Source organism: Marmota marmota, unplaced genomic scaffold, assembly GCF_001458135.2.
Source record: "Marmota marmota marmota unplaced genomic scaffold, marMar, whole genome shotgun sequence".
Classification (NCBI taxonomy): Eukaryota; Metazoa; Chordata; class Mammalia; order Rodentia; family Sciuridae; genus Marmota; species Marmota marmota.
This window is the reverse complement of record NW_026000037.1, coordinates 22503245-22516506: the sequence shown is the minus strand read 5'-3', so window position 1 is coordinate 22516506 and position 13262 is coordinate 22503245. Positions and strand designations below refer to the sequence as shown.

Genomic DNA, 13262 nt, shown 5'->3' with positions numbered 1-13262 from the left:
ATAAAAGCTTACACTATCTTAGTATATATCCCTTGATCTTGGAGTTTCGAAACACAATTTCGGAGAAGCTCTTTAGGAAGTTAGGAAGGAAGAGGGTCAGCAGGATTGGGAGGGATAGGATAATTTAATTTAAAGGTAAAGAAGAAAATAACAGTTTTGTTTAATACGATCTGTACTGTATCTCTAGACCATCAGTTCCTGTTCAGTTCCAGTACTTTTTGCCAACTTATCCACCCTCTGCATACCCACTGGCTGCACATACCTACACACCAATCACCAGTTCTGTGTCCACTATCCGACAGTACCCAGGTATGAGCCCTACTTTTAAGATGACTTTTCACATTTTTATTTTTTCCAGCAGTGAGAGAGAAATTGGTTAGGGGGTATTTCTAGATGGAATTTGTATTCTAGCTTTTATTTCCAGATTCAGAGAAGTCTAAAATATGAAGTTGCATAGATCACCACCTTTGTGATCAACGAAAGGGTTGTTTCACTTATTAGTGATATCTGCATAGTTTTATCCCACCCTGAAAGTAATCACTTTAACAACTTTTGCTACACCTTAAAATAGAGTACAGTTATAATGTATAAAGCTGTATTTTGGGAGGTTTTCTCTTATTTTGTGAAATACCTGTTGTGTTTTAAATTTTAGTCCAACCTGATTTGTAAATAGTGGGGTATTTTTCTAATTTAAGAAAAATCATCCTTAAATTTGAGTTTATATAATATTTTCCTGTGAGATAGCTTACATTGGTCCTCAAAAACCTTGTTGTCCAGATTATAGATATGCCCCATGGTTCAATATAACAACCAAAGCCACATATGGCCGTGAGAACTTAAAAGGGGCTAATACAAATAAAAAACTAAAATTTTAAAATTTAATTACAATTAAAGGAGTTTCAAATATGTTTGTAACAACTTAGCAAGGTGAAACTACTCTTTTGATCATATACTTTATAAAATAGAAATATAGATTAAGTATTTTGATAAATAAGTATGACTTCATGGTAATTACATTTGAAATGACAGTATTTTGGATACATTGGATTAAATAAATATCTTTATTAAAATTTGATCTGTTTTTACCTTTTAATGTAGTACTGGAAAATTTTAAAATTACATGACTATATTTCCATTGGATGATGCTGCTCAAGAATTTCAAACATTGTATGGTATTGAATATATTCAGAAATCTCTCAGTTGTTCTGATAACTTAAAAGAGTTGTCATTTTGTAGTTGTTTCTCTCCTTGAATAGTGTGAAATCTCTTCTTTTTTGCTTTCAGGGATGTTTTTGTTCTGTTTTAATATACATAATAGATGAGATTTGCATTGTAGGAAAATGACACTTGCTTGTTTTCTTTCCATAAGCTATTTGAAATTCTAAATATTGTATTTCAGAAGTGTCTGTGATCTTAACATTTGAAGCAAAAGTTCTTGACCTTGGACCCATGGGTTTATTTTAAAAGTTTTGTATTATTTAGCACAGTTACCTAGCTAATATTTGGAATTGAATGGCTGATTTTTTGCGGAGTCAGGGGGTTATCAGGGATTGAACCTAGGGGTGCTTAACCACTGAACCACATCCCCAGCCCTTTTTTAAAAAATGGTTTATTTTGAAACAGGGTCTCGCTAAGTTGCTGAGGCTGGCTTTGAACTTGTGATCCTCCTGCCTCAGCCTCCCAAGTCGCTGGAATTACAGATGTGCACTACTGCACTTGGATGTTGTTTACAACCTATTTCTTATAATTCACAGAAAGATCATAATAGATTGTAGAAAGTTTTAAAAAAAATGAAAGTTGCCAGAACCTAGTTTTATGTATTATACATAGAAAATTACATAGTTTTGTGTAAAAAAATAGTATTATTTTTATAAACCAATCACTTATATCTATAGTAAAAAAATTCTTATTTTAGTGTTTTTCAACCTTTATGGACTGTGTCTGATCAAAGCTAACCTTCTGCTGGACATGGTGGCATATACCTATAATCTCAGAAACCAGAGAGGCTAAGGCAGGAGGATTGCAAGTTTGAGGCCAGCCTCAGCAAGTGAAAGACCCTATCCCAACATAAAAAATAAAAAGGACTGAAGATGTAGCTCAATGGTAAAAGTGCCCCTGGTTCAATCCTAACCTTCTTGTAGTCACCTTTTTGCATCATTTTTAGTTTCAGCTCAGGCTCCAAACTCTGCCATCACAGCTCAGACTGGAGTTGGTGTAGCATCTACTGTCCACTTAAACCCCATGCAGTTGATGACAGTGGATGCATCACATGCTCGACATCTCCAAGGGATCCAGCCAGCACCCATCAGTACACAGGGTATCCAGCCAGCCCCCATTGGGACACCAGGGATACAGCCAGCACCAATTGGCACCCAGGGAATCCACTCAGCAACCCCAATCAACACTCAAGGGCTTCAGCCTGCACCAATGGGTACTCAGCAGCCACAGCCTGAAGGGAAAACTTCAGGTAAATCTAACTTTTTGCGTGAGAGTTGATATGGAAAAGAGAAGTATATTTGGGTTTTAATCCTAGTTTTGCCACTTGATGACTTTTTGGTCTCAGGTAATTTTTCTACACTTTAATTTCTTTATAACATGAGTTGCTTAGAACTTGACTTTCAGGGTCGTTGTAAACATTAGAAATGACATGCACAGTATGCATTTGTGCATAGCAGGAAGCTTTCTCTAAAAAGCTTAGTTGAGGAAGCAACTTTTACCTTGTAAGTTGTGTTCTCATTCAGTTTAAGATATTCCTCAGAGCTGTATATAAAGCTGTAAAATCTCATACTAGTGTCAGCTAATATTGTCAGTACTTAAAAAGAAATGTTAAAGGAGTAGGTTCTTTTATTTTTTCAAAGTTGTTTGGTGTGCAGTGTTAATTAGCAGTTGCTCTTACGTAGTTAGAGTATTTCTTAGCCTAGGTACTGATCATAAAGATTATTTTTTATGTTAACTATAACATGAGAAGATCAGCTTGAAACTAAGAATTTCAGTTGCCCATAGATCTCAGATGTAACTATTTAATCAAAGTGTTATATTCTTCATCATTAACATATTGTCATAGGGATGAAATTTGTCCATAGTGGCCCATCTGAAAGAATAATGTATCTACATCTTTTATAGCTCCTGCTAAGAAACTTGTATTAGGATGGCTTCTATGAAATTGCCATTTTTGTAGGTTTAAAAACTGTCAAACATGCATAGTTTCTGGTGATGGTCTCATGGTGACCAGTATTTTGGTGCCAACTTAAAGTATATAGTTAAAGTATCTGTTGGTCAAGTGTCTTCCAAAAAGATAGACTGGAAGATGGTACCATTTTTAAGAGTCAAAGGGAGTCATATTTTTCAAAAACTGTATCCATGCATTTCTTGAAGGGTACTTTGAGGCATACTATCAAGCCAGCAGATCATGTTTTCTATTTATGGATCTTTTTTTAATTTGCTTTTCTTGACTCTCAGTTCTCCCATTTTTATAATGGGAATAATGATGACAAGGATTATGTAAGTAAAAATGTGAACTGAGATAGTAGAGTGAGATACTCTGTGTACTTTGTATATCTTATCTCATTTTTGAGTAACTGATTATAGAGCAAAGGAAAATAATGATATTAATCTGCATGAGTAAGCTTCATAGCCTCCCCAACTGTGCTCTCTGCTCTTAGGCAGATGGACATTGTACACTATCCCTTGTTCTTCTATTTTATATTTTATTTTTGATGTTTCTAAGGATCAACCCAAGGCCCCATGCATGCTAGGTGAAAGCTCTACCACAGAGCTACACCCCCAGACCCTCTCGTCTTCTCAAAGTGGAACAATTATGACACGGATACCTAATGCCTATAGTCTTATTGTTTTCATTGATGTCTTATGTGATATTTTAGTAATGTTTTTTGTTTCCCTCTTTGTTTTCTACCACCTCCCTTTCCTCCAGCAGTGGTATTGGCAGATGGAGCCACAATTGTAGCCAACCCTATTAGCAGTCCATTCAGTGCTGCTCCAGCAGCAACAACAGTGGTGCAGACCCACAGCCAGGGTGCTAGCACCAATGCTCCAGCCCAGGGCTCCTCCCCTCGGCCAAGCATCCTCCGGAAAAAACCTGCCACAGATGGGTGAGTAGACCCAGAAGTGCCAAGTGATGCCTTGAGTTCTAGATATATTAATATCTAGCCTCTCATATTCAGTGCTGGTAGCAACCTAATCTCTCTTCTCTATGGCGTTTTTAATTTTCCTTCAAAACAACTTGACCATAGGATTATTCGGTAGAACCTTGTCTAACTCAGACTATATGATATTAAGAATCCTTAAGTCAGTGGGGTATCAGTTTCTACCTGTCTGTTGCATAATGTTATGGGAGTTCTCTCTTGTACTGTAAGTTTAATCCTAGAAACTTTAAAGTAGCTTTTAATTAACTCTCCAGACCTGTCTGGGTATTAAATTAATGCATACTGTATACTTTTTTCCTCCCCATTCAACAAGAGTTGTTGCAAAGGGCAAGCAGTTTTCACAGTGTATTCAGACTCATTTTTAGTAGCAGGTCGTGTTTTGTATTGTGTAAGCCTCTCAGTTGGTGGGATAGGCAGGAAGATATGTGCTGTGCTATTAAACATTCTGGTGATGGGAGATGAGCAACCACATTTCAGAGTTTCTGTGGCTTAGCTGAGCTGATAGCATCGGCATCAAAAGATTAAAGCTGGGCTGGGGATGTGGCTCAAGCGGTAGCACGCTCGCCTGGCATGCGTGCGGCCGGGGTTCGATCCTCAGCACCACATACAAAGATGTTGTGCCCGCCGAAAACTAAAAAAAAAAAATAAATATCAAAAAATTAAAAAAAAAAAAAAGATTAAAGCTTAGCACAAACTTAAATTGCTGGAACTAGGGTCATCCAAGGTTTTCAGATGCACAGAGCTTTGTATGACCAGAGTTTCTATCTTTACTCATTATGAATACTTTGTAAAGAAGGTCCTTTTTAAAGCATAAATCAGGCCCAATGAAATAACCCTATTAATGAAGCAAAGCTTGTAGTTAAGATACCAAATTGATCGTGCATATCTAAACTTCTTTTCCTCTCAAAATCTGTAGAACTTGAGGGTTTTTTTAGTCTTATTAATTATACATAACAGTAGAATGTACTTTGACACATCATATATAAATGTATAATTTCTCATTCTTCTGGTTGTACATGATATAGAATCACACCCATCATGTGTATGTGTATGTATATGTGTGTATGTGTGTGTGTGTATATATATACACACACACACATATATATATATATAGAGAGAGAGAGAGAGAGAGAGAAATAATGTCTGATTGAACTTGGGTATTTTTTTTTTTTATATGTTTTAGTTGTTGATAGACCTTTATTTATTTATGTATATGTGGTGCTGAGAATCGAACCCAGGGCCTCACAGATGCTAGGCAGGCACTCTACCACTGAGCTACAGCCCCAGCCCTGAACTTGGGTATTTTCTAAAGAAAGATTACAGGCATGGAAGGATGAAGAAAACAGGAGCGCTTACAACAGCAACAAAACATTAAAGCTGGAAAGCAGCTAGGCAAGTAATCTCAACCTTAGCTGTGAGAAAGCTAAATTGTAAGCCTACTTTGGGGGAAGATAAGAACATCTTTGTTTAAAATCTGTTTTTGAGAAATACTTAGAGCCCAGAATACTGTTCTGTATCCACACTGTGGGGCACATTGTCCCTTCTTCATCCTATCAGAAATCTAGAGGTGCAAACTCTGCAGATGGTTCACTAGGATCAACCAGCACAGTGGAGCCACAGATATTTTACTAGAAGTGAATTAAATAACTACCCAACCATGGGTGAAATGCATACACTTCCCAGTACAGTTTCCCCTTTTAGCCTTGGCAGTTGAACTTGACTTGGTAGAGAGAAAATGAGAGAGAACTCCACTTTCCTCTGGAGAATCTACCTGGCCCAAGCAGGAAGCTTTAATGATACAAACAGTAGGGGTTGCCTAAGTACAGGGGCTAGACCACCTTCCAGTGAACCTCATAGTAGACAAGCCCTTTATCCAGCTTCTTTGTCCTCCCCACTGCTAGTCATGATTATGCCACCAAGCATAACCAGGTATCTGAGGGCTCCTCTAACATTAGAACACAGAAACCCTGATAAATGTGCCCATAAAAGTAACTGGAAAGATGCTAAGGCTAGGCAAGGAGAATAAAACTATAATGAACAAAAAGCTATCAATGATATCTTCAGAAAGATAAAAGGAAATGCACAAACATGATCCTATAGAAAAGGACCGCTCAGAGAACAAGAAAAGCTTGTCATGAAATTTAAAATATGATAATAGAAATTGAAAACTCAAAAAAGAGTTTGCAGATAAGAAATTTGAAAAGTGGAGTAAAAAGGCAGGAAAAGAACCAGTTGAGGAGATCCAGTCTCCAATTAATGGGATTTCAACAGGAGAGATTAGAGAAATGGAAGAGAATCATTTACAAAGTAACGCAAAGAATATTAACAAAACTGAAGGGCAGGAGTTTCCTGATTTAAAGAAGTGCTTAACACGGATAGATGGATACAATAAATCCACACCAGTAACTTGAAATTTTATAACACTGAACACAAAAAAAAATCTGTTCCTTCTTTCATACTTTGTCACCTTCCAAAAACTCTTCTGCTGTGTTCTCTGTCACATCAGTCATCAGCAGAATACCCTCCTCTTTATTCATGCGTTCTTGCTTTAAACATGGCTATTCCTCAGAGACTGTACTTCCCCTGCAGCTCTCGGAAATAGTGATTATATATCTTCTTATCCCATCACTTGGTGGCATTTGGTAGATTCTCGTCATGCCCCACTGCCGTTTTCTAGCCATTTCACCTCAAAAGCACTTAATCTGTATTTAGATTTCATATTTGTATTGGAAAAAGTACTTTTGTGTAGCCAAACTATTCCAGGCACAGTGAAAAGTGTGCCAATAACTGAAATGGAATATCTGATTTAAAGTTCAGAGTACTTAAAGTGAAAAAAATAATACAAGTCTGAATGCATAGTTAAGTGATAAAGTGCTTGCCTAGCATGTGAGAGACCCTGGGTTTGATCCCTAGCACTGTAACAGCTAAAAAATACAAATAATAACACAGTTGTACTTGCCAAATTTCATGTGCTCAGTAGTGCTATATGGCTCCTTTTTTGGACAGGGCAGACCATAGGACTCGATTGGATTCAAGTTTAGTTTTGCAGGTATGTCTCTGTGCCCTTCAGAACCACATTCCTGGCTGGCAATTGTGATGGTAGCCTTCCTGTCTTTCCCTTCAATATAAGCAGAAATGAGCTGGATGTGGAGGTGCCTGTAATATCAGTGAATCAGAGGCTGAGGCAAGAGGATTGCAAGTTTGAGGTCAGCCCCGCAACGTAATGAGACCCTGACTTAAAATTAAAAAAAAAAAAAAAAAAAAAAATTTCCAACTCTTTGGCTGCTCGGATGTTTCCTCTGCCCTCTCTGAGCAGTACGTGTACACATTTTTGTTTTGTGTGTGTAGTGCTGGGGATTGAACCCAGGGCCTCATGCATGTGAGGCAAGCACTCTGCCAACTGAGCTGTATCCCCAGCCACCTGTGTACACATTGTTAGCATCATCAACACTTCACTGACCTTGTTTTCTATTGCTCTTACGTCCCATAGCTCACAACCTTTTTCTACCTCCCTCCCAGCAGTTCTCCAGCAAGCCTCATATGAGTCTTCTGTCCACTTGGCCTAACCACCTTTTCAGTCTCCATCACTGTCTTTCTTGGCCTCTTTCCTCTTCTTCCAAATCAGTTGGTGGTCACTTGCAGTCATTTCCTTGTATATCCCTCAATTTCTTTGCCTTCCCCTTGCCTTTTGCTCATCCTCACAAATCTCAAGTAGGATCTTAAGCTGGCCAACAAATATCCTCCTCTCTTGCATACTCAATAACAGTGCTCTAGAGGGAGCTCTTCTTCCTCTCTCTGGCACATTAGCAGGTTTTTCTACTTTTTTATTTTTTTTTTTTTTAGTACCAGGGATTGAACCCAGGGGTATTTTACCACTGAGCCAAATCCCAGCCCTTCTTTATATGTTATTTAGAGACAAGATCTCGCTGAGTTGCTAAGTTGCTTAGGATCTCACTAAGTTGCTGAGGCTGACTTTGAACACGAAGTCCTCCTGCCTCACCCTCCCTAGCCACTAGGATTAACAGGCATGTGCCACCATGCCCAGCAAGTTTTTCTTCTTAGAGAATCAGTCACATCAAAACCATAAACATGCTGTCATTTCTTTTTCTTTTTTCATTTTCAGTGCTGGGGAATCAAACATAGGGCCTTCTACATGCTAACCAATGCATGCTGTCATTTCTTCTGTCTTAAAAAATATTCTGTTGAGGGCTGGGGTTATGGCTCAGTGGTAGAGCATTCACCTAGCACACGTGGGGCACTGGGTTCGATCCTCAGCACCACATAAAACTAAAATAAAGGTATTTTGTTCACCTACAACTAAAAAATGTACATTAAAAAATACATATATTCTGTTGAGCCCATGTTGTTTCATCTTCTACCACCAACATCCCCTGCCTTTTTTTTGTTGTTGTTGTTCCTCTTTGCAAAGAAAATAAAGGAGTTATCTGTCTTTGCTCTCTCCAATTCTTCTGCTAGTCTTCCAGCATTTTCATTGTATTCTGCCCAGTTAAGGCGTGTACAAAATGAATTGACACAAAATGAATACAGTGTCTAACCACAATAGTATTTAAGTAGCATCTTCTCACAAAAGTAATTAACAAGTTTTTCTAAGGTGTGACCTCATAAATAGAATCATACCCAGTATTATGCATTTTTTATGCATTTTTTTGTGTAAGTCTGAATTCTTTCGCTTAGTTTTTGTATGATCCATTTATATTACTGCATGTGATTGTAATTTTTTATTGCTATATACAGTAACCATTACATAATAACCCCATAGTTTATTCATGGATATTTGAGTTATTTCTAGGTTTTGCTTAGAATGTTATCCTGAACATTTCTGTGCATGAGTTTTGATGCACACATGGATACGTCTCTTACATATACTGAGGAGGAATTTGCTAGGTCATGGGGTTTGCTTATTTTCACCTCTAGTAGATAATGCCTATGGCTTTTCTAAGTAGTTACACCCATATACACTCTCACCAACTAGCACTTGCTACTGTCACTCTTAAATTTGGTCATTTGAGGGTTTATATACAAAATGGCAATTTGGAAAATCCTCCATATTCACATGTTTGTGTGTCAAATATTCCTTTCCTCTCCTGTTTTAAGGGTACTAGTAATTGGATTCAGGGAGTGCCTGTAATGATCTTAATTTGATATTTGTAACTTGCAAAAACCCCATTTTCAGGTAAGGTCACATTCATATAGGTATAAGGATTAGGACTTGAATATACAGTATCTTTACAGGGAATTCAACTGATTACACTCACAGAGTAGTTCTGTTTGTATTTTTTGTCTTTTGCGTTTTCTGTAAGTTGTTAGTTTAACTAAAGGTTTGATGAAATTTTAGAGCTACTTTTTAAAAAAATATTTATTTATTTATTTATTGCTTCTTGTGTGAATACTACTTCATAGTTCTTTTACCAGGAGACCTGAGCTGTCTGGTAGTTGATCACACTTTTTGAGATATTAGCAGCCCAGTGGATTAAGCATTGAAAAAATGGCATGTTCTAGTTCTAGCCATTTCTTCTTACACCAACTCTTGTCTGGCATCAGTTCCCATCATTCTACTCAAGCTAAATGTTTGAAGATCACTTGTGATGTCCACATTGCTAAAGTCAGTGGGAAATTCTCAGTCAGAGCAATACAGTTGATCTCAAACTCTTCCTTGATAAGTTTTTTCACATAGCTTCTGAGGACCTGCTCAGGTCTAAATCAATACATAGGCATAATAAAGATCATAAACATTTCATATTAATAACATTAGGTAGAAAGGAGGTGTGGCATGCTAGAAGCAGCATATAAAAGAGTCACCATGGTTACTTTCTGGATGGAGATGGCAGGAAGTGAGTAGGAATGGGGAAAAGGACCAGACTTGCATTTTGTTAAAAGCCTTTAGTAGTATTTGGCTTTTTAAGTAATATTTCTGTGTTATGTGATATACTAAAAATCCATTTTAAAGATACATAATCAATGTAGTGCTTTTATTTTCCTATGGCTATACCTGACAAATGTGTGTCTTGTATTTCATGTCCTTTATATCCTCAGACTGCTTTTTTCCCGGTTTGTGTCATCTCTTTCAGAATGGCAGTTCGGAAAACCCTCATTCCTCCTCAGCCTCCTGAAGTGGCTAGTCCTCGAGTAGAGAGCTCCATGCGGAGTACATCTGGGTCACCCAGGCCTGCAGGGTGAGCATGTAAATGTTCTTACCACTGTTACTTTTAATTATATGTCTTTGTGAAGGGAAGAATCTAATAAGTGTGACCAATTTCATATAATTTCCTCTTGTGCATCTTTTATATGCTCTTTCTGGCTTCATGACCTCGACAGGTTTCTCAACTTCTCAGATCTCTGTTTGCTTCATTTATAAAATGGGCATGCTTATAAAATTACCTCATAGGATTCTTGAGCATTTAAATGAAACGATGCACTTAAAGCACTGGCATAAAGTCTGCCTTGTAGTAAATACCCCGTTGTTACTTCTGAAAAAAATGGAATCAGGGGCTGGGGAATAGAGCTCAGTTGGTAAGAGTGCTTACTTCATATGCACAAGGCCCTGTGCTCAATCCCCAGTCCCCCTCCAAAAAAAAAAGAATCACAATAATAGTCAGTACTTGCTTTTCCTGTATTCCTTTTCTTCTTAATTATAAAAGTAATATTATTTTGGGAAAATGATAACCAGACAATATAAAAATATTCGAGTGTGAAAAGCCAGGCATGGTAGTGCACACCTCTAGTCCCAGCTAACTGGAACTGAGGCAAGAGGATTGCTTAAACATAGGAATTTAAGACTAGCCTGACCAACATAGTGAGACCCATTTCAAAAAAATCTTCCATTGGACTTGAGGTGTAGCTGAGTGCTAAAGAGTACTTGCCTGGTACTCATGAAGCTCTGGGTTTGATCCCAAGCACTGAAAAAAAAAAAATTAATAAAACTTTCTAAAATTAAAGATGTTGAGGCCGGGGTTGTAGTTCAGTTGGTGGAGTGCTTGCCTTGCACGTGTGAGACACTGGGTTTGATCCTCAGCACTATATAAAAATAAATGTAATGAAAGGTGGTGTGTGTGTGTGTGTGTGTGTGTTTATTTGATGTATGAAGTAAAAATTGTTATCCTGTTCCCCACCCTCATTACCAGTCTCACTGCCCAGAATAATATTTATTGATAACATTTTTTGAAATTCCTTTCCATGTCTTTTTCTACGTATAACTGTAGATAAATAGATTCTTTTTCATTTTTGTTTTTGATATGGCGTATCATTCATTATATTTCCCAAGTGGTGTTGAATTCATGGGCTTAAGTGATCCTCCTACCTCAGCTCCTGAGGAGCTGAAACTAGAACTATATGTGTGTCACCATGTGTAACAATTCAATAGATTATTTTTTTTCCTTTATTTTTATTCATTCATTTTTTACTACTGGGGATTGAATTGAGGGCCTTGCACATGCTAGGCAGGTACTCTATTGCTGAACTACATCATCCCCAGCCATGTTTTTTTTTTTTTTTTAAAGACAGGCTTTTGCTAAGTAGCTCAGGCTGGCCTGAAACTTCCTCAGCCTCCCAGTAGCTGGAATTATAGGTGTGTGCCACTGTGCCCAGCATTAATGGATTCTTTAAAGTGAAGTCTTGTTGGCACTGTGGCATATGCCTATAACACAGCTACTTGGGCGGCTAAGGCAGGATCAAGGCCAGCATAGGCAAATTAATGAGACCTTGTCTCAGAAATAAAACGGACTGTGGATGGCTTAACTTAGTGGCTTAGTGGTAGAGTACTCCTGGGTTCAATCCCCTAGTACCACAAATACAAAAGTAGATTTAATTTTAAAAGAGTTGGGGTGTGCCTAGCACACGTGAGGCCCTAGGTTCAATCCCCAGTACTGGGGGGGGGGGGGGAGTTTTGCTGATAAGATTCTTTTACATCTCCACTTTTTTCTTAGTATAAATAATAACTTAATCATCTTAGATCTACTGTTCATAAAGCTTTACTTAAAAAGAAAAATTATTAATTACCCTTATTTTTTCTGGGTGTCATTTGGGGTTCTACAGACAGGTTGCGGTGACACAAAACGTCCATTCCCTTTAACCTTACTTCCTATAAGTGTAGAGAAATAAAAAATGTATTAGGAAAAAGAAACAGTATAAAGGGAATAAAAAGTAATGGGAGAAAGAGCTAATGATTTACAGAGGTAAATCTTTTCGCAGAGGTAAAAAGCGTGAAGGAAACACCATGTGCTCTCTGGTGTCAGAATGTGTCTGGCAGAGAAAAGAGCAGGGACCAAGACTTTGATGTAGAAGGTACTTGCAGTTGTCATTTTGCACATTAGTGCAGGAGCATAAAAAATGTTGCTGGAAGCTGAAACTGCAATGTAATCTTATTCTTTTGTGTGTGTGTGTGTGTGTGTGTGTGTTGCTGGGGATTGAACCCAGGACCTTGTGCATGCTAGGCAGCACTCTACCAACTGAGCTATGTCCCCAGCCCTGCAATATCTTAAGATAAGATTATATTATCTTAATCATTGGGAAAGTTACAATTGTTCTGTGACCTGTTAAATCTTCTGTGAAAATACTAAAAAAAAAAATTTTACTGTTGATTATAATATGTAAGAAAATGGGGAAAAAAATAGTGAAACTATTTGCTTAATACAGTATAATTTAAAATGCTAGAAACACAAGAGTAGTTGCAACCATTCTTGCCTTCTTTTCTTAAGATACAAAGCAAAACTCCTTCTAAGCCTTTGCAAATTTTAATACTTGTGTGTGTGTGTGTGTGTATGTGTGTGTGTGTGTGTGTGTGTATATGCATGGGTCTTTAGGATGAAACCCAAGGGTGCTCTACCACTAAGTCACATCCCCAGCCCTTTTCAAAATTTTTTATTTTGAAGGAGGGTCTTTTTTTTTTTTTTTCCTTTTTTTTTAATTGGTTCAAAACATTACAAAGCTCTTGACATGTCATATTTCATACATTAGATTCAAGTGGGTTATGAACTCCCATTTTTACCCCAAATACAGATTGCAGAATCACATCGGTTACACATCCACATTTTTACATAATGCCATATTAGTAACTGTTGTATTCTGCTACCTTTCCTATCC

The 13262-nt window shown here is 37.5% G+C and overlaps 1 protein-coding gene across 6 annotated transcripts in view; it reads left to right on the top strand.

Moving 5' to 3' along the window:
* The window catches only part of Sap130 (Sin3A associated protein 130), a 72312-nt gene that overhangs the window by 31989 nt on the left and 27061 nt on the right, over positions 1–13262 (top strand). For 5 of the 6 annotated variants that reach the window (XM_015479103.2, XM_015479104.2, XM_048812156.1 and 2 more), the window contains 4 exons: positions 188–309; positions 2165–2467; positions 3932–4109; positions 10253–10357. In XM_015479103.2, the coding sequence (XP_015334589.1) occupies positions 188–309; positions 2165–2467; positions 3932–4109; positions 10253–10357 (708 nt within the window). The remainder of the gene's footprint in view (positions 1–187; positions 310–2164; positions 2468–3931; positions 4110–10252; positions 10358–13262) is intronic. The other variant, XM_015479102.2, reaches the window with a different exon arrangement.